The 22726-nt window shown below is 35.1% G+C and overlaps 1 protein-coding gene across 1 annotated transcript in view; it reads right to left on the bottom strand.

The window, feature by feature from the left end:
• The window catches only part of LOC145676830 (bridge-like lipid transfer protein family member 1), a gene marked incomplete at its 3' end in the record, with an annotated part of 144951 nt that overhangs the window by 103708 nt on the left and 18517 nt on the right, over positions 1-22726 (bottom strand). Inside the window, exons 4-7 of the mRNA XM_081747616.1 lie at positions 21672-21922; positions 11039-11185; positions 5197-5320; positions 4587-4675 (exon numbers count right to left, since the gene is read on the bottom strand). Of these exons, the coding sequence (XP_081603742.1) occupies positions 4587-4675; positions 5197-5320; positions 11039-11185; positions 21672-21922 (611 nt within the window). The remainder of the gene's footprint in view (positions 1-4586; positions 4676-5196; positions 5321-11038; positions 11186-21671; positions 21923-22726) is intronic.

Here is a 22726-nt window from a genome sequence, read left to right as displayed (position 1 = left end):
GCCTTTGCCCATGCCTGGCGTAATTATCGATGCCCCTATGTTGTCTGGACTACGTGTTGGTCTATGACTATGATATCCCAACAGATGCAAAGTACGTCGCATGGCCGTTGCTGAAATTAGTCCTATTGGCCTACTATTGTACTGGTGAGTCAATTGTTCTGCTGACGCATGCCTGTACTGAAATACCATATATGAATACCCGTCATGAGCAGATGAATGCCCGTCATTCAACCACTGTTGGTACAACTTTGATACTGTAGTCCTTGAACATCCCACCAATGTAGTTGTTATATATATATATATATATATAGGCAATAGCCCTTCGCCCCCCCCCCCCTTCGCAATGTTTCCTCGAAAGTCACCCATAACCTTGTTTGCTTATAATATATGTCCTCTATCACGTTAGATTGTATTCGATAACGGGATAACGGTGCATATCTTCTCTGCTACCTGGTCATCATGTGGGAGCCACGTGTTATGGATCTTTCCAATCCATTGCCAAGTGTTCCGAATGTAGTGGTCATTCTGTACATATTTTATATATATATATATATGTAAATTTTGTTCCCATAAGATTTCAAACTAACTAACCTAACCAAATTGAAAGAAAAGTAATATCAGGTTCTGTTAAAAGTATTGATCCTTTGGAAGTCAAATTTGAGAATACATGTATTGTTATTTGTAACTACCAATATTAAACCACATATGCATCATTTTATTTGATGACCTTCTACCATTTGTCCAACAACACCGTAATACGTCGCTTAGAATATCTGTAGTTTCTGGTCAAATGATTCTGACACATGATTTGCCCAGGCTTCTTTTGAAACTACCTTCACATTATTCAGGGAGTTCTGCTAAGACCGAAACAAATGATAGTCTGACGGCATCAAGTCCAGGCTATAAGGTGAATCAATTAAAACCTTCTAGCTCCGTTCGCTTAATTTCTGAGGGGTCATTGAAGATGTATGCAGTTTGGCATTGTCAGCGCGATATACATCACCCTCCCTGTTGACCAGTTTCAGCCTTTTCTTTTGAATTACTAGGTCCACTCACGCTAACTCTTTACAGTACAGATCCGAGTCTATTGTTCTGCTCGGCGGCAGCAACTCGTAATGCAGGATGCCCTTCCAATCACTATAACCTTCCACATCACCACTTTTCTGGGCGTTAGTGTGGGCTTTGCCACAGGCTGTGGTGCTTCTCTTCATTTTGACCACGATTTTTTTTATTGCGTATTGCTGTCATAAATTAGCCATATTTCATCATTCGTGATCAACTGCTACAGAAATGGCTCGAGTTCCTTACACTTCAGTAGAGATTTGCAGATGAAATTCGATCGAGTAAATGTTTTTGTGTCAGATCATATGGCACCCACACGAAGAGTTTCTTTTTGTAGCCAGTTTTCTCCAAATCTGTGGGTGCATGCATGAACCTGATATGTTACATTTAAAGCATTGTGAAATAAAGAGCTGCAAAGTTTTCGGGATATAATACTTACATTTATTGCTTTTATCATTACAGTGCGATTTCATAATTTAGTAAATGATCATAACAAATTATCCACAAATCGCTGTCTTTTTGTATGCGAAAACATTACATACACAGTTGTTGGAAAGAAAAATGCCACCTTTGACAGACAGTTCTTAGCGTGCATGGACCTGATATGTTACATGATAGTGACACTACTCTTAGTTGTCACCGCTTTCTTCCTCTGCTAGCGTTTCTATTTCGCTTTCTACGTCTAGATCTCTTTCGGTATGTTGACCTGCGGAAAACCGTAATTTCCTGAGCGATGGAGTAACACATTGCATACCTACGAAATTTTGGTGTAATATAAATGAGAAGCTTTCGCAAATACTTTCGCAGCAGACAAGTTTTCATCCGAAGTACAGAGCAGTCAATTCCTTGGGACTTGGGCACTGGCCACGCATTGCTTGCCAATTAGTTGATTGTTTCCCGATTAGTTATATCAGAGTAGGAGTATGCGATATGGACAATACCGGGTTTCTCTTTGGTAATTCTAATTTTGGAAGCTTTCTGTATGTAAACTGGTTCACCTTGAACACATTCTTTGCTGAAGACTAATGATGAAACAACACGAGCAAGGGAAAAAATACATTTCTCATCATTTCTGTTACTTGGAAAGGTCTGGCTTTTTTTATGTTCTAATAATGTCGGTCCACTGATGTGGAGTGTATACTGCTGTTGTAGACCTCTTCTTCTTTTCAATAATTCCAAAATCCCTGTCACAATATAAGAAAGTACGACCAGGTAACGGAAAATTTTGTTGTACTTCATCAAAAATCCCTGGTCGTGCACTAAATGGTATCAGAATGTAGGCTATGTATGATATTTTTGTTTTTGTTCTGGCCGTCACAATAACCAGACCATGCTACCAGTTTCCTCCTCCCTTGAAATATTTCATTATTATTCTTTATATATGCCATTAGACATGAGGCTACATCTTGCGAACCTCGGCTGGCTACATCTTCTGGCCAAACATGCATCCTAGATTATATATCCAAAGTTGCCTACAATAGAAAACAACATTAGTGGATACATATGGTGTAGGCAGTGCCTGCTGCATATCAAAAGCTATTGCCCATACGTGTGAATTCTCTCTTGCAACACGAAAATCGTGTTCCATCTGGGTTTGAGCGGCTTAAACTTTTCGTAAGTGAAGTTCCCTTTCTTGCTCACTTGTCTTTCGTGTATCTGCATCCCTTGCACTATTGATCTGGGGTCCATCTGGGTTTGAGCGGCTTAAACTTTTCGTAAGTGAAGTTCCCTTTTTTGCTCACTTGTCTTTCGTGTATCTGCATCCCTTGCACTATTGATGTTTATAGGAAGTTTATCACACTTTTCATGTGACCAGTTTGGGAAGTCCAAAATGAAGTTTAAAATCTTTCACGAAAATCTCCCTGAAAATGCGGAATATTGCAGGCCGAATGGCTCTTTCTGTTGCACAATGGACGTGCATACCGTAGATCTTTTTCTCATTTAGTTCAGGGGAACAATAATATAGATTACGATTGTGTCGACATATATAATGGCTTACGTATTCGGGAACACTGCCTATGAAATTACGACTGTGCTCTTTTGTCCCTTCGGGAATACGATTTGGTCGTGTGTCACGTAACAAAATATTTAAAAAATAATTATTAAACGGAACATCAGTTACCTGTACAATCTTCTTTCATTTCCGACAATTGTTTACTTCTTGCTGTTTCATCTCTCATTGTCACTGCGGCCACTACAATGTCGTTTGCATCAAGAATAGGAAGAGCAGAATGCGGCAAGAACGTATTAGATTCTTGCACGCTACGATCGTTAATTCCAATTCCTGATACGATGTGTGCGTCAACTTTTGGTGGATTTGTAAACTTCCCACAACTTTTTTTTTTTTTTTTTTTTTTTTTTTTCCTCAGAAAGTCGAATAACTTTTGAAGCCTTCATAAATGGCGATAACTCACTTTTCTCAAAAATGTCACATATCAGGTTCTTGCATGCACCCACAGAAATGGTTTAACACGGTTTGGTGATTGAAATTTAGGTCATTGGCGATGTCATGACTGCCTACATGCCGGTCTTGCTCGACTTTTGCCACAATGTCATACACTTTTGCTGTGATTGGATGCCCACTGAGATCTTGAACATCGAAATTTCCAGAACAGAAGTCCCTAACCATATTTTGTTGTTGCTTTTGATTACGCATCTGACATAACCAACGCAATTTTCTGCATGGTCCTGCGCAGCATTTGCGCCTTCAACGAAACAAAATTGTAAAATGTAGCAGTTTTGCGGAAAATTCACTCATCTTCACGGCGCAATACCTTCCCTCTGATTTAAGAATTGCATCACTTTTTGCATATCTACTAGCCTCAATTTCCATTATCAAACGACGTTAGGCTTAATCCGTTGTGATTCTTATACTCTGAAATTTAGAACACTAACCATCCTGCGCATAAAAGGTTCAACACTTCTTAGACTACCTGGTATGAAATGAAGTTAGGTTGATTTTAAGTTTAACGTCCCTTTCAGCAGCGAAGCTATATGATACAGGACCTACTGATTAACATGGAATCCAAACCACTTGAGCTCCCGTCGGGAATCGAACCCGGGTCTCCCATGCCAAAGGCATGTACACTAACCGCTTAGCAACGAATGAGCTCTGATGTGAAATGGAATTATCTTATTCGTCCTCTACACGTTTATCGTATGTTTTCAATCTAATGCGTAGATCTTATTCGCAGCAAAAAATATGTAGAAAAAATATAATTAGATAGTCATAATAAAAACTACAAAACTCATTTTGATTGTAATGATGTGGAGATACTTTACAACTTGGCAGTGAGGACAAATATGACGGGCGCACAAAATACGAAGTTTTTAGTTAATTCTAATCTGTTCTTGCACATTAGTTAAAAATAATACTGAAAGCATATTGTGTTTATATTAGCGGATATAAAAGAAAATAGTTAACATAAACAAGGTTACTTCAGTACATGAGAAAAGGAAGGTACATAGGAGCGAACAAAATAAGGTTATATGCTGAATCAAATCTCATAAAATGAAAGACTAACCTTGATATCCATGCCCCATATGGGAGGAGCTGATTCAACAATATCTCCATTTGCAAGCTGTAACATTTCAGGTTCTTCTGGGACCAAGCCTGAAAAATTAAGTTAAAAATTACTTTAAAATTTTTGACTTATGTATGAATTAGTCATTTACAACTAATTATTTTTAAAACAGCAGTTCTGTGATACAAATGCCTAGTAAATACACATTTTTACTTCCTGCTGTAATATTCTAAAACGTAATCTAGCTATACGTAAAATTTTCTTTCAATATACACTGTTTGATATGCAAAACAATTTACTTAATACATACATAAGATTTCCATTAAGTCTCAGTAATTATTTAGGTATAACAAAAACTATGTATACGAAATCTCAAAGTGGATATCGGAAGGATTTACTTACAAAAAATATTTAAAGCATTGGCGCTTCATAGGTATTATGTTGTTCTTTAAATGATTTTCTTGCTTTCCTTTTTGTACTCAAAGAATTACAAGCGCAGTTTTTAACGAAATTAGAAAAAGAATTATAGTGGTAAGAGAAGTAAGACAAGACCTAACTTTTAACTGAACAAAGCATTCAGAATGTATATGTATCAATGCTGATACGTCACCTGGCTCATCCATATAGTAGTAAAGTTCCACATTATTGGAGGATAAAACAACGAAGCCTTCTCCCATATAACGTGGTGGATCATCAATCATTCCAGTATACTTTGGACTCGGAGCAAGAATAACCTGGAAAAGTGCAGAGAGTACTCTGAAAGCTATAGTAAACATTTTAGCTTTAGATTTACGAATGGAAAATTGCACTGAAGAACTCGAAAGCTTCATGTGAAATAATTTTCTTACTATCTCTCTCTCTCTCTCTCTCTCTCTCTCTCTATATATATATATATATATATATATATATATATATATATATATATATACAGAGAGAGAGAGAGAATTTAAAACATCTATTAGCAACATTTCACTTAAACGAAAACCATTATTACATATGGAGCTATATTTTCACTGTTTTTTACTACTTAAAAGGTACGAATTTCTTGATGTGATTATCGATTTGATACGCGTACTCTGTAACAAACTTGCATAATATTGCAACTTCATGGATCAACCTATTCAATGCTATTAACAAGAGGGCAATTTCTGTAACGATTACAAATACAACTGAAACCCCAAAGCCATAGTACACTAAATTAAAAAAAAAAAAAAAAAAAAAAAACTTTTTAGATTACTTAAAAAGCATTAGCTATTTCTTTTTTTCTTGTTTATAGTCTTGAAAACATTTTCGACTACCATAAAATACAGGGTGTCCGGGCTATACAAAAAGAACATAGTACAAATAAAAAACAAATAGACAGACATTATCAGGCAAATGCTCATTCGAAAGGAAATATCTTCAAGTTTGTATGGCCAGCTTGGCAACACCACAACCACCACGCTGCACACTGCATACCGGGAAATCTCTTGTTGGTATTGAAGCGTGCTTTCTTCCTTTGGATTATGTGGATCACTACAGTGGCAAGTGCAGTGTAAGCATTGGCTAGTGCAATTTAAATGTGTAACACGTCTTCAGCGGAGTGTAAGGATAGAATGGGATGTGAAACCTCGCACACGCAAAACCATTTATGATATGAGTTGGAAAAAACTCTTAAGAGAAACCGGTAGTTCGCTGTCTCAAGATGAAACTTTTCCTGTGTGAGTCCACCTTACTTCATCTTTCATGTTTGTGGTAATATAAATCGGTATAACATCGTATGTGGGGTAGTGAGAATCCCCACAAGGTAATGGAATATAAAAGGGATATCCCTAAAACTATTTTCTGGTTAGAGCTGCATAAGAATGACGCGGTTGGATCATATTTTTCCTCAGGATCTACATCTGACAGGACACGTGCACCTGGACATGTTGAAGAACTGTCATTTCTTAGATCCTCTCAGTTTTATTTTTCAATAGAACAGAGACTCTCCTGACTATCACAAGAGACGTAGCAGCAGCCTTGCTCAATCAAACATTTCCGAGAGAGTAGATTGGAAGAAGTGGACCAATCCTAGATTTGACTCGAGCATACCTTTTTGCATGGGGCTTATTAAGGACATTTTGCACAAACAGAAGCTCAAAATGTGGAAGATCTGAAAGACTGTACCAATCATTCAATCATACAGTTCAGTTTATGAAAGCTCAAATGCTTTTAAATGTCTGGAAAGAGATATATTATCGTTTTCATATATGCACAGCTACAAATTGTGCTCACATTGAGATTTATTAACACCTTTTTTTTTTATCAGTTATTCTGTTCGAATTATGAACAGTTCATACATACTTTTTAGTTATCGGTAACTTGTAACTTGGACACCATTTCATTAATAACATGGCAGTAGGAAAAAAAAAAAAAAAAACTGCTTCTATTCCTCTTATATACTTATAGCTCGAACACCCTATATTATTACAAATGTACTTTAACATTAACTGATCAAAGTTGTGATTATCTGCAGGTTTTGGTATTCAAAAAACCGCAACCGACAGGAACTGTTACTTCTCAGAAATTCTTTCACCGATTTAGATTAAAATTAGAATAAGAAATTCCAAAGATTTCCAAATTCATCTGAGATCACGTGGTGAAATTCTTTCTGAGAACCAAAGAAAAAAATATATAGGTACAAATATAGGTGCACAGTTATTTTTTTAATTCACTTTCATTGATTTGGATCAAAGTTAGCAAGAGCCAATTTAGCTGGCTTGGCAAATTTGAGACCGATTCAAACCAAACGAAGAAAGCCATGATTATTTTCTCGGAAATGACCTAATAAACTTAGAACGAAGTTTCATGGAAGTCATTAATGGTCTACTTCCAAATTGGTTCTATTTGGGTACTGCAAAGCAAGTTGAAATTGATCAGTGCCAAAGACTTGAATTTGATCAATAGCAGGGTTGGCTGGTTTAAACCAAAAAAACGAAAAATGTTCGTAAAAGTGTAAGTGATCATAAAATCTTGATGAACACACATTTGTAGGTTATCACGTTTCACTTCTGTATATTATTCGTATTATATTCAGACCTAAATTCCCAATTCACTACTCAACGAGATTATACTACAAAAACAACTTTTGTTTCTTATATAAGTTTATGAATGTTTCTTATGTGATTTTTTTATAGTTTCTTATTACTGTTATGCAACTGCAATCAAGAAAAATTTTAAATATTATTTCGTTTTAATAATGTTTACTATTGATAATATACATCGAAATGCCGTACCTTTTTTTTTTTGGGGGGGGGGGGGGTTAGACCCGACAAGTAGCATTTATTGAAATCAGAAATATCTTTGGTATCTATTTACGTATAAACAGGTCAGAGCCAAAGTGGACTCAAACAATTCGTATCTTTATTCACTTTTCGTACTGATATGCAAATTAAGATGTTGTAGTTCTTTAACTTGGACTAATAAAAGTCGTAGTGAACTAACTTGGACTACATTAGTCCTTCTGTACTCTGCAGTATTTCGAACTTGTCCATACGTAATTCTGTATAATGGTTTCACTTGTGTAACTGTTTATATCTTTTTTGTCCTTCTGAAATGACTCTTGACAATTATATTAACAAGTATGTAAAGATCAATACAACGTATTTTTATCAGGAATCCTTCGTGAGGCGAAACAAACTTATTTTTGTATCAGGAAACAGCAAGGCGAAACAAACTTATTTCGGTCCATATGTGATATAAATACATAGAGCAAATGATTTAAACCAAAAAACCTGGTTTTAAAAAAAAAGGTTTTAACAAAAGAAAACGGTTTTTTTGGTTATTTCAATAAAAACCATGGTTTTTGCCAACCCTGATCAACAATTATCTGAAAACAGATTAACGATAATATTAATCAATCCCAAGAAATCCTGTAAGGTTTAAAAAAGAAAACTGGAAAGAAAAGGCCAAATGTTAAAATCAGCTTAAACTATCTATTTTAGGAACAGTTCGATCAGTTTTCAGTAAAACTGGCAAGGAGGATAGTGTACATACATGATGTTATTTACAATATTACTTTTACCTTTGGCACTAATAAGGGTATGCATAAATTCAGACTTCCACGTACACTGGAAAATCGAAGTTGAGAAATGCAATAATACGTTTATTTCTTTTCCAAAAGAACTTCCGTTAAAACTGTAGTCACAGCAGCACGGTCCCAGGGCGGCACAGAGAGAGGAAGTTAAGGGAGATCTGGATTTCGAAAATATGACTATTATGTTTGCTAGTACAAAGGATTTTGAGAATTGTAGGTACTGTTGAATGAATTAACTGTCCATAGAAACTTATTGGCAATATTGTCTTGTATTTTCTGTAGATGTTAAGACATTTTAGTGATTTTTGCTTTTATTTTGTATCTTAGAGACTCATTATAATGTTTTGTCTTTTGTCAGTTTTTTGTGTTGTCTCTGCTTACACATAACTGAATACGAACAAATAAGCGAAGGGGCAACAAAATTTTCTTGGACCCAAAGGAATAAAATACCTAAATACGGGCCCGTATTACGGAGTAAGTGTAACAACACTCTTAACCTTAGAAAGAGAGAGAGAGAGAGAGATTTATGGTACAGACCACTGGAAAGAGAAAGAGGGGAAATATTCCATAACACAGCGTTCTACAAGCAAATAGTTGGTTTTTCTCTATTAATGACAAAAGTATTTATGATCATAACTAGCAGAATCCCCATTTCTCGTGCGGGAAGAGCGAGGCTTAAGAATAATATCTGAAAGATAAACATTTTTTTTTCTGAATTCAAAACACTTGTTTAAACAAGGTAGTTACTGCAGTTACACTGCCGTCGTTTTCCCGTTTAAGAATCATACTTCACATAAATCCATCTTATCGTAAGCCTAGAGTATACGAGGAATATTGAAACAAAATTACAAGGTTTTAAATTTGATAGTTCAAGACATCTGTAGAGTGTCATAAAAGCTTTCAAGCACCCTTCTACGGATCGACTTTGCCAAATCCTTATTTGCGGCCTGGCGTACAAGGATATTAGCCCCTCTTCACTCCTTAGGAGTCACATTTCGTAAAACCCCATTATATCTGTGGCGTGGCATGGGAAACATTCATACATTTCAAAAACTGGACTTGTTACCAACTTCCTCCTTCTCCTTCCCAACTCCAGTTCTATCAGACATAAGTTGTTTATACCGACACTATGCAGGTGGCAAACAGTTTGCCTGAAATTAATTTGGTGGCAAATTGACCTACATTCATCTGTACCAAACAGGTATCATGCTATATCATTCCGTGTAAATATCTTGTAAAAGCGCAGCCCGATAATTACTGAAGTAATTTTATTATGTGAACAATTATTTCATTTGGTGTACTTACACCCGACTTGCATGTCACGACCATTCGTTGTGACAAGGAAAATATATGCGTATCTGACATATACGAATATGAAATTCTCTACCATTTCTCATAACATCGATAGGAAGAATGTTCATAAAGAATTCCATTATGTAAAAAAGGGTCTGAAAGATTTCCCGGATATAATTTTAAAAACAATGAAATTTTTGAGTTTTACGTCCCGCGGTTATGCCGGTTAGGCTAAAGGAGACGGTGATGATGAGGGGTGAATGAAACGGTGGAATGAAGAAAGTGGGAGGAAACGGGAGAACCCCGAGAAAACCCAAGCACACGGTGTTTGTCCACCACAAAGTTCACTTGGCGGGAGCAGGGTTTGAATCCGGGACCCCAAACACCAGAGGTGAACGCTCTACCACTGAGGCACCGCGGCCCCTGGATATAATTCATTTCTAAAGTAAATATGTTTATAAACCTCACATTTGTTACTATCTCATGTAATTTAAAAGTTTGATAAAACCTGTATCATATTGCATTATCAGTTAAATACTACTGAATAAATGAATAACAATTACTTACTCCAGTTTTCAGTTGCGTTGCGGTCCGCAAGATTTTGTAAAGACCGGTACGGAATGAGTCCTTAGATCTTTATACATTTCCTGCGCGCAACAGTACAAGAGTTGTAATATATATGTAACACCATTATCTCTTCTCTTGTTTCAGTCTCTTCCTAATAAAACTACAATCAATCATTAGGAAGACTGCAAAACCACTTGTGGTACATATCTAAATTAGTCTGGTACTACTGTGCAAATGTGGCTTGTTCGACCAGTGGCCTGTATGACCGGTGGCGTATGTTTTCAGTGGCTGCTGTGATCAACCTTATAAACATTTTTCACTTATGAACTTTCATTTATGACTGAACGCGTATGTGATCTGTATGCTCAATTTCTCTTATAAATGATGTTTCATTAACCAGAGGTGAGTGTGACCAATTGCTCTTCTGACTGTGTCTAGGATGTGGCATGTTTTTCATATGGCGTGTGTGATTTACTCCCTACTATGAGTGACTTACAATTTCAATTAAGAGCTCTCTATGTGAAGATTATATTACCTTAAAGTTATCCGCTTTACATTTGACGAAATGCATGAAATGATCCAATCTGGATGCAGCAGGCTTGGTCGAATACACAAATCTAGCTTCTTCAACCGTGACAGATAATGTTGTTGGAACTAAACGATTACCAAATACAACTCGACCCTGAAAATATGAAGTTAAAAAATAATCACTAACAATATCAAATTCAACATGCTCTTGCTTTGTTACCTTACAATAACAGTTTTAGCCACTAAAAGGAGACCTATTAAAAAAATCAGACCAAGAATAAAATTAATTCAAAATTAAACTTTCATTTTACTGTTTCCAAAATTTTGTAAAATAAGTAGCAAAAGTAAAATCTGAGAGCACATTCCCTGAATTCACTCATTATTTAGCTACAGAAATTAACAACAAGGATTAAATAGATATGATATATAGACTTTAGCAAGGCTTTTGATGCTATCAATTATGATATATTACTAAGTAAACTTACTATGTTAAACTTTACATATAAATTACGTGGATGTGTAGCATCCTATCTTCGCGAACGTAAACTCCTTGTGTGTTACAAGGATGCTTGCCTGAACTGTACACATCTTGTTCTGGTGTTCCGCAGGGTTCGAACCTAGAACCATTGTTGTTTTCATTATACCTCAATGAATTTTCTAGCATAATACAATCACTCAAATCAATTGTTATATGGAGATGACTTGAAAATCTATCTTACTAGCGGTATAACTACTGAAAGAGATGCTGTCCCATTACGAAGTGATATCAACACAGTTCACGAATGTGTAAAATTCAACCAATTATTGTTAAATGCTAACAAAATGCAGTGTAGTTTAGTACACTACAAATACTTACTTCTTTCAATTTCGATACCAAATCGATAATGCTCTATTAAAGGGCGTTGATCATGTACGTGACCATGGGAGTAACATAAGATCATTTTTTTATTTTTCCTTCATATTAAGCAAATAATAAGTGTAGTGTATAGGAATCTCGGATTTGTAATGAGGCTTGGAAACGAATTCAGAAATCGTGATTTTCTTAAAATACTTTATGCTGCCTATATGCATTCTAAACTAGAATATGCAGCAATAATTTAGAATCCTCGAGTAAAATCAATACAAATAAATTTTTAAGTAATGCAACTTAAATCTGTACGTTTTATAGCCTATAAAGAATCAAGCATCTATCCAAGATATGAAAAATACACAAATCTCTTACAACACTAGGAGACTTAGTTCTCCTAGTCGCTTGAAACTATCTAGGTTAGGAGAGTTAGGAGATTTAGGATCATTCGTGCTATCTACATAAATTGCTACATAGTTACATAGACTTGTAATCGCCTCTGGTCGCTGCTCGTGGTTCTGTCTTCCGTTGCCCTACCAATGAGTATTTTCCGTAGACTTACCTGGGTAAGACGCTGAAGGATATCTCCAAAAAGGGATTACAGAATTGTTTCCAAATTGCTCGTCGGTCTCAATGATAAGATGAGCATTAGGCGCCGAGAGGTTCGGACGTCTCGTCTAGAAAATCTCATGGACGATCAGACGCTCATCCAGACCACAACGCACACAAACATCACTCACACACACAACGAAAACACACTGGGTTAAACGACATTATACTTATTTATTAAAATACTATTAAAAAGAGAAACAAACAAGGGAAACGATCACAACATTTAACATTGAATATGTATAATTATTCCCATTATTAAAATCACACTTTACTTCTTCACTATATTGTAGCTCTACGGAAGATTATAATTGAGATTTCACTATAAATGCTTTTCTCACACCATTGATGCACTTAGGGGATTAGCATTGGGGGAAAAGTTATCGGGATAATCCCACGTAGTAATATGATTGCTGCTCCAAACAGTCCTGAAGAGTCGACACGAATCTTCAACAAAATTACATAGTCTCCAAAGTGAAATGCTAATATTGGAGGCCGCGTTTATAACTTTAGCACAAGGTATATGAACCTGGGACTTATTGATTGGGGCTAGCCGTAAGAAAATGTCCTTCACCGGATAATAGCTTGTGCCCCTTAGCACAATATTATACTTGATGCTCGACACAACGTGCGTGGTTGCTGCTTCGAGACGTGGAGTAACACTCCCCGAACCAAGAGGTTCGAGATATGAGCTGCATTGGCCCATTATTTAATGTTGGCAGTTCATTCTTAAAAGCACTCAGATTAAATCATCTGTATGTACACTCATGTCCAAAATTATTGTCGCATGTCTATAAATATGTTGTTCTAGGAATATAATTTGATAACGAATTTGCCCGGTGTTTCTTATAATGTTAGTATGTGTATAATCGGCAAAGACATGTATGTGGCAAATTTCATGTCAAAAGAGCAGTAAATAAGAACAATAAAACGAAACTAAAATTTTCTTGTCCATTTGGCAACATTTTATTTTACTCATTATAATTTTCGTATTTATAATTCTTATCTTATGAAATTTACCACAAATATACATTTTCTGATTATACACATAGAATCAGTATTAAAAGTATCCTGCAAAATCATTATCAAATTATATTCTTATAAGACAGTTATAGATATGCGACAATAATTTTGGACATGAGTGTACATGCAAATAGAACATAAAAAAGAGTTGACGTTAATATTAGTCCACTGGCCACGACGCACAAGACACTGCGATAACTTGACTGTGGGAACATTTAGATAACGAGCTGCTAAAGCGATGTAGCTGGTGCCATTCAGTCTTTCTGCGCCTGATGTGCTCCAAATCGCAGTATTTCCATAAATTATTGGAAGATACACTAAATTCAGTTCCAAATGACCATAGCACTCAGTTCCAAATGACCATAGCACGTAGTTTTTGCATATTAATAAGTCAGGGAGAAACACTGAGAAACTTCGTCGCTTACTGAAATGTTCTCACCACAAAGCAATGTTTTAAATACATATATAAAAAAACGACGGAAGACTTCATTGTTCAATTGTGTGAGAAAGAAGCAATTCCCACCCAATAAAGAACTTATTTGCGTCGCAGAATAAAGTATAATTCGAAAAAAATAACCACTGTCTTTACGAAATATACAGAACGTCCACAAAAATACTTCTATAACCTGGTGACGGTTATAGACTCACAGAATTTACTATGATATATCTACTTTTATATTCCCAACGACATAACCTGTTCCCGTCTAGTAACTTTTCATCTAACGACACATCGCACAAATGCATTAGAAATATCGCCTATTAGAAGAACGTGTACTTCAAACAACAATGTAATTTCGGCACAATCAAATGTCGATACATTTAACTCACATAGAATGCCGTATTTATCAAATGCAAACAATGTATAGGTAAAGGATTTTAAGTGGTAAACGTTAAAAAAATAATAAAAAATAAATAATGACGTTTCTGTTGGTGGAACATTTACTTCTTTTCTTTTCTTTTTGTTGTTGAAATACGTGAACCATAATTAGTCTTTACTTGCTGTGACAAATTTCATACCATTAATTATGTGACAGTAACGTTATAAGACATAACTGAATATTATTTTTAGGTGTATTGCTGTTAGAGATGCAAGGGCTCGGAAAAAAACGGCTTCTTTGGGGGAAAAAACTCGGTTTTTTCTGCTTCGCTTTTTTGCTTGGGAAATGTTGGGCTTTTTTTTGAAAATTCTGCTTCAAACTGATAAAGCAGACTTCGTTTCGCTTCTCTACAACACAAAACTCATTTAATTAGTGGTTGATGCAGATAATAATATAAAACCTCTAAAATAAACCATGAATTTTGAAAAGATTTTTGTAAATACTTAACATATTTACATTATGAATTCCAAAGAATTAACCAATATATATAATAAATTTTTAACCTCTTTATATACAAAAGTAAGCACTTGTTTTAAAGAAAAAATATACATAAATAACTAGCAAAATTGTATGTAGTATTTTTACTTCAAAATATCACACACCATATTTTTGAAACAAAATAAAGTAAAACATGAGAGAAATACATTTATATGATACTCTTAAAAGCTGCACAACAAGAGCTTCGTTTCGGGCGGTTCTGTACATTCTTGAAATTTTTCAGTTAAGTTCTAACTTTTACATACATTGTATAAATACTTCGAACAAATTTTTCATTCATTGATCACATACGTAATAATCTGTTACCACCTATTAAGTGCTTCGAATCTACAAAATCGGTAAGGTTCTGAATTCCGTAATGCACTGACTGTTCCTTAAGCTTGTTCAGAATTGGGGAAGTACCGAATTTTCTGTTCATGGATCATATGCATAATAGACTGTTCATCAGAGTGTATGGTTTCCTAGGCTCTAGAATATATAACTACCATAACGGTTTACCCATTTTTGAAGGTTTCTGAATTTTTAACAAGAGGAATTCAATATATCGTTACGATTTTTTTAGTTTTTACTTTTATTTATTTTTTATTTATTTATTTATTTTTTATTTTTTATTTTTTTTTACAAAAAAGAAAAACTATGGAATACATTTAAGAAGAGTGAAAAGAATCAATCACTGTTCCAATTCACAAGGAAGGCGACAAAACTGATTGTAATAATTAACGAGGCATTTCTCTCAACATTCTATTAACAAAATTGATCCCATATGCAGATGAAATTATTGGAGATTATCAGTGTGGATTTACGCGAAATCGATCAAGTATCAACCAGATATTTACCATTCAACAAATATTCGAAAAGAAATAGGATTATATTATCCAGTACATCAACTGTTTACTGATTTTAGAAAGGCTCACAACTCGGTTAGGAGGGAAACATTGTAAAACATTCTTACAGAATTTGGAATACCGAAAGAGCTTGTTAGATTAATGAAAATGTGTTTAAATGAATCCCAGAGTAAAGTCCGAGTAGAAAAATGCGAGCTTTCACGTCAAGAATGGCCTGAAACATGGAGATGCGCTGTCGCCATTATTATTCAGCTTTGTTCCGGAGTACGCTATAAGGAAAATCAAAGATAGCAGCCAGGGTCTAGAGCTGAATGGTATTCACCAGGTAATGGCGTATGCTGATGTAAATCTTATAGGAGAACATCGAAATAAATTCAGAGGCCTTATTAAACGCTTGCAGCGACATTGATTTAGAAATAAATGCTGAGAAATCTAAATACATGGAAGTTCACCAGGATCGTAATACGGCAAATTATGAATGCGTTAAAATATCAAATAATACTTTCGACAAAGTGGATACTTTCAAATGTCTAGGATCAATATTACGAGACCAAAATCATATCCAAGAAGAAATTAAATGTTGACTGAAATCAGGAAATTCGTGTTATTATTCAGTTCAAAATATTTTGTCGTCGCGAATTCTGTCGAGAAATTTAAAACTTAAAAATATATAAAATGATAATCATGTCTGTTATGCTTTATGGTTGTGGATCATGGTCGCTTACGCTGAGCGAAGAACGCAGACTGAAAATATTTGAGAATAAAATCCTGAGACGAATATTTGGACCCAAGAGGAACGGGAACGGGGAATGGCAGAAACTTCATAACGAAGAACTACATAATTTATACGGGTTACCAAACATCGTTAGTCATCAAGTCTAGTAGGCTCAGGTAGGCACGTCATGCAGCCAGAATGGAAGGAGGTTGGAACGTTTTCAAAGTTTTAACTGGAAATCCAGTCGAAAAACGTCCATTAAGAAGACCTAGGCGGAGATGGGAGGACAATATTAAGATGGATTTTGTAGAAATAGGAATACAGAGTAGAAACTGGATCGAATTGAGCAAGTCAATGGAGAGCTTTTGTGAAAGCGGCACTGAATCTTCGGATTCCGTAGACCATTGAGAGACAGAATACATTTAAGTTAAGCACAACTGCATAACAAACATGAGTGAGTGATTAGCTTTTGCGCTTCTATCGGGAAGTCCGGGATTCATCCCCGCATTCGACCATTTTGATAAAAGTTTTCTTAATTCAATCTGTGGATGTAGAAATAGTGCGTGTACTGTGACTCCTGGCCGACTTCCTTTCTTATCGGTTTTAAATCGTTGTTATTACTAATACCAGTAGTGACGGATTTGCGAAGGGGTAGGGTAGGGATGTTTTTCGGATTGAAGCCTGTACCCCGAAATTATGGAAATTCTAAAACAAACTAAATATTAGTTATCCCTTTACTCATAAACCTCAATCTCTCCTCAGATAAAAAATTACGATTTTTTAAAGAAAAACTCCTCCCAAAATACTTTTCTAAATCCGCCACTGATTTCAGTATAAAATGGTCTTCAAGGTTGTATCCGGAAGAATATTGCTGAATATACAAACGAAACGAAATATTTGTTATGCCTGTACTCATAAACTTCAAGCTCCTCCCAAATAAAAATTAGGGATTTTTAGAAAAATCAAACATTCAGAGAAACCCCTCCCAAATACTTTTCTAAATCCCCTAATGATTATTCCTATCAAATGGTATTTAAGGTTCTATCCGGAAGATTGTTACTAAGTCATTGCACGGCTACAGTATAACAGAAATATGGAAGTACTATCTGACAGACATATTGAAAAACATAGTTTAATTATGTGCTAGAAGCTAGAGTACTAAGCTCTAAAAAATGAAAGACGGATGACTAAAAAGACATTACCTAGAGAAGAAAAACTTGTCGATAACTCAGAAGTTGAAATAAAGTTAAATGAGCTCTAAAATTGTCCTCAAATACTATATACTTTATGTTCACTTTAATTCATAAAACATGTGCTCCATCATCATGATGGTGAATTCCGGAGCGAAATATGGCATTTGGGTCATGAAATCTTATTTAACTTTGGAGTACACTATAAGAGAGCTATCTAAATAGAAAAATCATGAAAATGGAAAAAAAAATCCAAAATTCTCGTTTTTTCCCCAAAAAAGCCGGCTTTTTATGTGCAAGAAACCATCGATTCAAAAAAGCCGGCTTTTTAGCATCTTTAATTCCTGTTGTGTTTAAATAAAATAAAAGTATTTGAGATAGAAAGTTGCTTATTCAAAAATATAAAATAGAATTGAAAACGGTTTGTAATCAAGTAAAATTCTTCTTACACTTTCTCTCTCTAGGAAGCCCAACAGCTACAGCATGCTTTCTTGCAGAATGTTTTGGGGATCAAAACATTATCTCACAGCCTCAATATTATCAGGCGTACGATGATTTTTCTTTCTTTTTTTTCCAACGTTGAACCCGTTGTTCCGAAACTCTCGACCCACTGCAAAAGTCTTCCGATTTGGAACATTTTCATTACGTAGAAAGCAAACTTTACGCGCAAAGCTCTTTGCACTATAATCACAGAACTGCTGCTTTTGAAAAACATTTCGACTGTGTACACTTGATGAGTTTCTGGTTAAATCACCATGATGACTGAAAACGGCAGAAGAGTGATGAATAAAAGCGACGACCCCTACTCCTCTCGTTCCTCCATTGGCACGAGTTCCTCCACCAATCAAAAAGTGGGAGTATTTTTGACAATAATTGTATTCTTAATTGTTGCGTTATTTCAACACACAACAGAACTGAGTAACTCAAATCAGAATGAAGTAATTACAAACTGTTTCCAATACCATTTTATATTTTTGAATAAACAAGTCTCAATCTTAATATCTTTTGTTTTTAAGTGTGCGAGCTTTTGATGGGTCATCCTGTATATAATTCACAATTTGAAAATAGAGAAAATGATCAATTTTTTATCAGTCGGGTATTTATTCAATGTTTGAATATCAATAAATTCAAAACACCCATTGAGAATTGCTATAAGAAAATATAAATTATTTTCTCCATAAATACATGAAAGTTAAGTTTATTTTCCAAAGAAGAGAAGATGACAGATAAGCACCAATTGTTCACACCTATATTATTGCATTACTACAATAAAATTGCACACAACTTCTATCAATTATCAAATAGCATAAGATAATTTCATCTAAGTGAACTTTTGCTGTGATCGTTCTTTCTATTTTAAATGTAATTTCAATTGTTTTGAATAGAAATATATTTTCAGTAACAAAAGGATACTTTTATTTGGACAGAAAATTTGTCGAAAATAATTAAATATTTTTTATATCTTACATCTATATTCACTAAACTTTAATCAATCGTCGACTGTTGTTACCAAGCCAAAAATTATTCTAATACCTGGGCTCATGGTCATAAAATACGCATTGATCACAAATGTAATCTAATCAAACTTAGTTTTAAGAAATACTAATTGTTTACTTATTAAGTGTTTATTAAAACAGATATGAAGCCACTTAAAATATCCATAACAAATAAAAGAAAGTCGATTACAACCTACGCATTCAAAGGTATCATCATGGAACTTACTTTATAAAAATGACGAGAAACTTCAAAGAAATGTCTGACAGCGAGAAAAGCGAGTTGCCATTAAATACCATTCTCACATCAAACAATAGAAAACTGCGATCAGTTGACTGACTTGAGTAAGATCCGAAACATTTACTAAAAATCAGTTCGTTGGTCTGAGTAAGACCTCAGAGAAATCTCCCAACAGAAAAGAAATTACTAACACAGAAATAGAATTCTCTCTTGAATAAGAAATTAATGTAGTTCAATAATTTGTAGTTAGCGATCTTCACATAAGTCTGACCATGGAAGAGTTCAGTGAGCTCGGATCTAAATCAGGCATTTTCTTGAATTGACAATTTTCTTACCGAATTTTCATTAATACTTTTCATTAACTGTCAATGGCCGATTCCTTGGGTAATCGAACACTGCTATTGAAGTTATTATGTGCCAAAAACAGTTCTGCTGGATTTTAACCCTACAAAAAGAAAGGCGACGTGCCAGGAAGATCAGAATAGCAGCAACAGAATGTCCCCATCCTCGGACAGAGTATAGATCTCAGCTGGTAGATCTCGGCAGAACGCGTGTTTCGCTTCGCCAAGAGTTCCGAACCATCATTCCAGCAGATGATTGTCTAGCAAATGGTAATACGATGTAGTGTTCGGCCACGTGACAGCAGTTCCCAATTCACAATACCCTGCAGTCCATCATGTCACTAGTAAAAAGTGTCTAAGATTGAAGACATTTCTAATTCCGCTTGAGGAAGCTGAATCCAATTCAACTGTTTTTCAACACACTAGAAAATGACCGCAAAGTTGAGATAATTATTTACATCCCAAATTTGAGATCACTTTCCTAAGCGCCACATGGACACATATGTTTAAAAGAAATCCTCTGGATTCAGTGGCCTCAAATTCAAAAAACTGCAATTAGAAGTGTGTCGACGCGTGAAACTTCTTACTAGTGCTATAATCATTTTATTATTATTATTATTATTATTATTATTATTATTATTATTATTATTATTATTATTATTATTATTATTATTATTATTATTATTATTCACATTTGTACTGTTAGCTCATTTATTACATCTATGCTGAAAGACAACATATTTCTTTTTCAGCTTCACAGGCATGTGACTTGCTCTCACTGATATCCCCGTTTAACTATATCAGCCTCAATAGGCAAGCTACAAGAGAAAACACCCACTGATACCTCACTTTTAGGCATAGGGAGTTCATGTAGTGCTAGCATTATCAAAATCAAACGGGTTTTTAGTTGGAATAGAACATAAAACGTTAGGGAGCGTGTTCAGAGCCACTACCTGAAAACCCGGAAGAACTTTTGAAAGTTCCTAACATATACTTTTCACTTCTCTTGGCACTGACATGAAACTGGTAAAGCACCAAACTTCTCTTAATTCAATGATTAAATTCCTAAGCCTACATTGCATGACAGAAGAAAAAGAAATCACGAAAACCTACCAAACTGCCAGATTTGGGTTCATAAACTGTATACATTTTTACTATTGTGCAAAACCTTTAAGATACAATTGAAAAACAATTGCAACAATTGTGTATTTTTGTGTCTAGCTTTGATGTCATACACCAGTGATAGAATTTAGATGCAAAAGTCTTTCAAGAGTTCCTTCGTAGCTGTATGATTAGCGTACACGCTTCTGCGCGGGAAAAAATGAAATCTTTAAGTTTTATGTCTCACGATTATGCCGACTGGGTTAAAGGAGACGGTGACGATTAGAAATGAATGAAATGGGGAATGAAAAAAAGTGGAAGGAAACGAGATAGCCCACGCATAGGGTGTTTGTCCACCACAAAGCTCACTTGGTGTGACTGGAATCGAACCAAGGACCCCATCCACCAGAGGTGAATGTTCTACCACTGAGCTACCATGGCACACTTCTGCGCGGAAGACCCGGGTTCGATTCCAGGCGGGAGTTCATATGATTCGGATCTCACATTAAGCTATAGGTACACATCTTATATAGCTACTGAAAGGGACGCTACACCCCAACAAAACCAAACAAGTCTCTCAATGAAAACAACACACTTTTGATCATTGACAGATCTCATTTTATACGAGTTTCTGTTTATAGAAAGGAAAATAGTAAATTTTCAAACAAACGTAAATATATTCTCCAAAACTGTTTCACCTAAACTATACCTTTATTATATGGCTAATATAACACTAAAAATTCAAAAATTCAAAAATTTACAGTTAGGTGATTTCAACAGTTTTGTAGTACTGTATATACTTAATTTGAAAATCTCTTTCACATTGCAACATCTAACATGAGAGAAAGTAAGCACTCACAGACAGGATGTCTACTTTGATGACTGGAATCAAATCCCTCCAACTCTGAAAAACTGCTGGCGGTGACTGAGCAGATTGCTGTAACTCTTCCTTTTCTGTGTCTCCATTTCCTCCTCCGCCTTCATCTGGAAATAGTTGATGCTCTAGACCAAAAACCTGCTCTAAATGCCCATAGACTGAAGACCTGTTATAGACATGAAGTTCAAATCCATTCAGCATCACTGACAGCCTTGTGTCGGAATGAGACAGATCTGAAAATATATAAAAATTAAAACATAGAATAATATATTAAGATTCACATATAAAAAAAACACCTAATAAACTTTGTCATCGTACTACCAGCAAAAAGCCAAAAAACATAATAATTTATATGAGGAACACAAAAGCAGTATTACAATTGAAGACATACAGAACGTACAATTTAAGTGTCAAGCTCTGTTTAAAACATCTTACTCCCAATTTACAAGCAATAGTAACCAAATTAATTACCACCTGTTACGACAGAAAAATTGAATAACTTGACGAGAATACTGTTAGACAAAATAAGTCCCTAGCCTGAAACTTCAGTAAAACTTCGTTTCGTCAATCATGTCAAATAATGTTGTCTGTCAAAAATTAGTCTAGAAATAGTGACTTAGTGAAAGGAAATTTCTACTCTTTGTAAACTTTTAGTTGTACACCTGTTTATTAGGATTACTGACGTTGATTGTCTGCTTCACTGGGTTTAAATACAAACGTTAAACGCACAACTCCTCATCTTGGTTTTATAATAAGGATTTAAAATATATAAATATGTTTCTAGATGTTTATGTAACCCCAACTCTTGAATGTTTCGAAGTTTGCATAACATCCTAGGAATTAGCGTGATTAACAGACTAAGACATCTTGCTAAATATTCTCAACTAGATGTTTATGCTACCCACAACCACTAAACGTTTTGAAGTTTGCATACCATGGTAGAACTTAGCGTGACTGAAAGACTGAGGCATCTTGCTTTTTAATAAGGATGAGCTAAAATTTGTCAAGGCCTCTCTTTCATAAAATCTTTCTGTTTT

Source organism: Thermobia domestica, unplaced genomic scaffold, assembly GCF_964235325.1.
Source record: "Thermobia domestica unplaced genomic scaffold, izTheDome1.hap1.1 HAP1_SCAFFOLD_403, whole genome shotgun sequence".
Classification (NCBI taxonomy): Eukaryota; Metazoa; Arthropoda; class Insecta; order Zygentoma; family Lepismatidae; genus Thermobia; species Thermobia domestica.
Note: the sequence above shows the minus strand (reverse complement) of the source record. Positions and strands in the feature narration are given on the sequence as shown.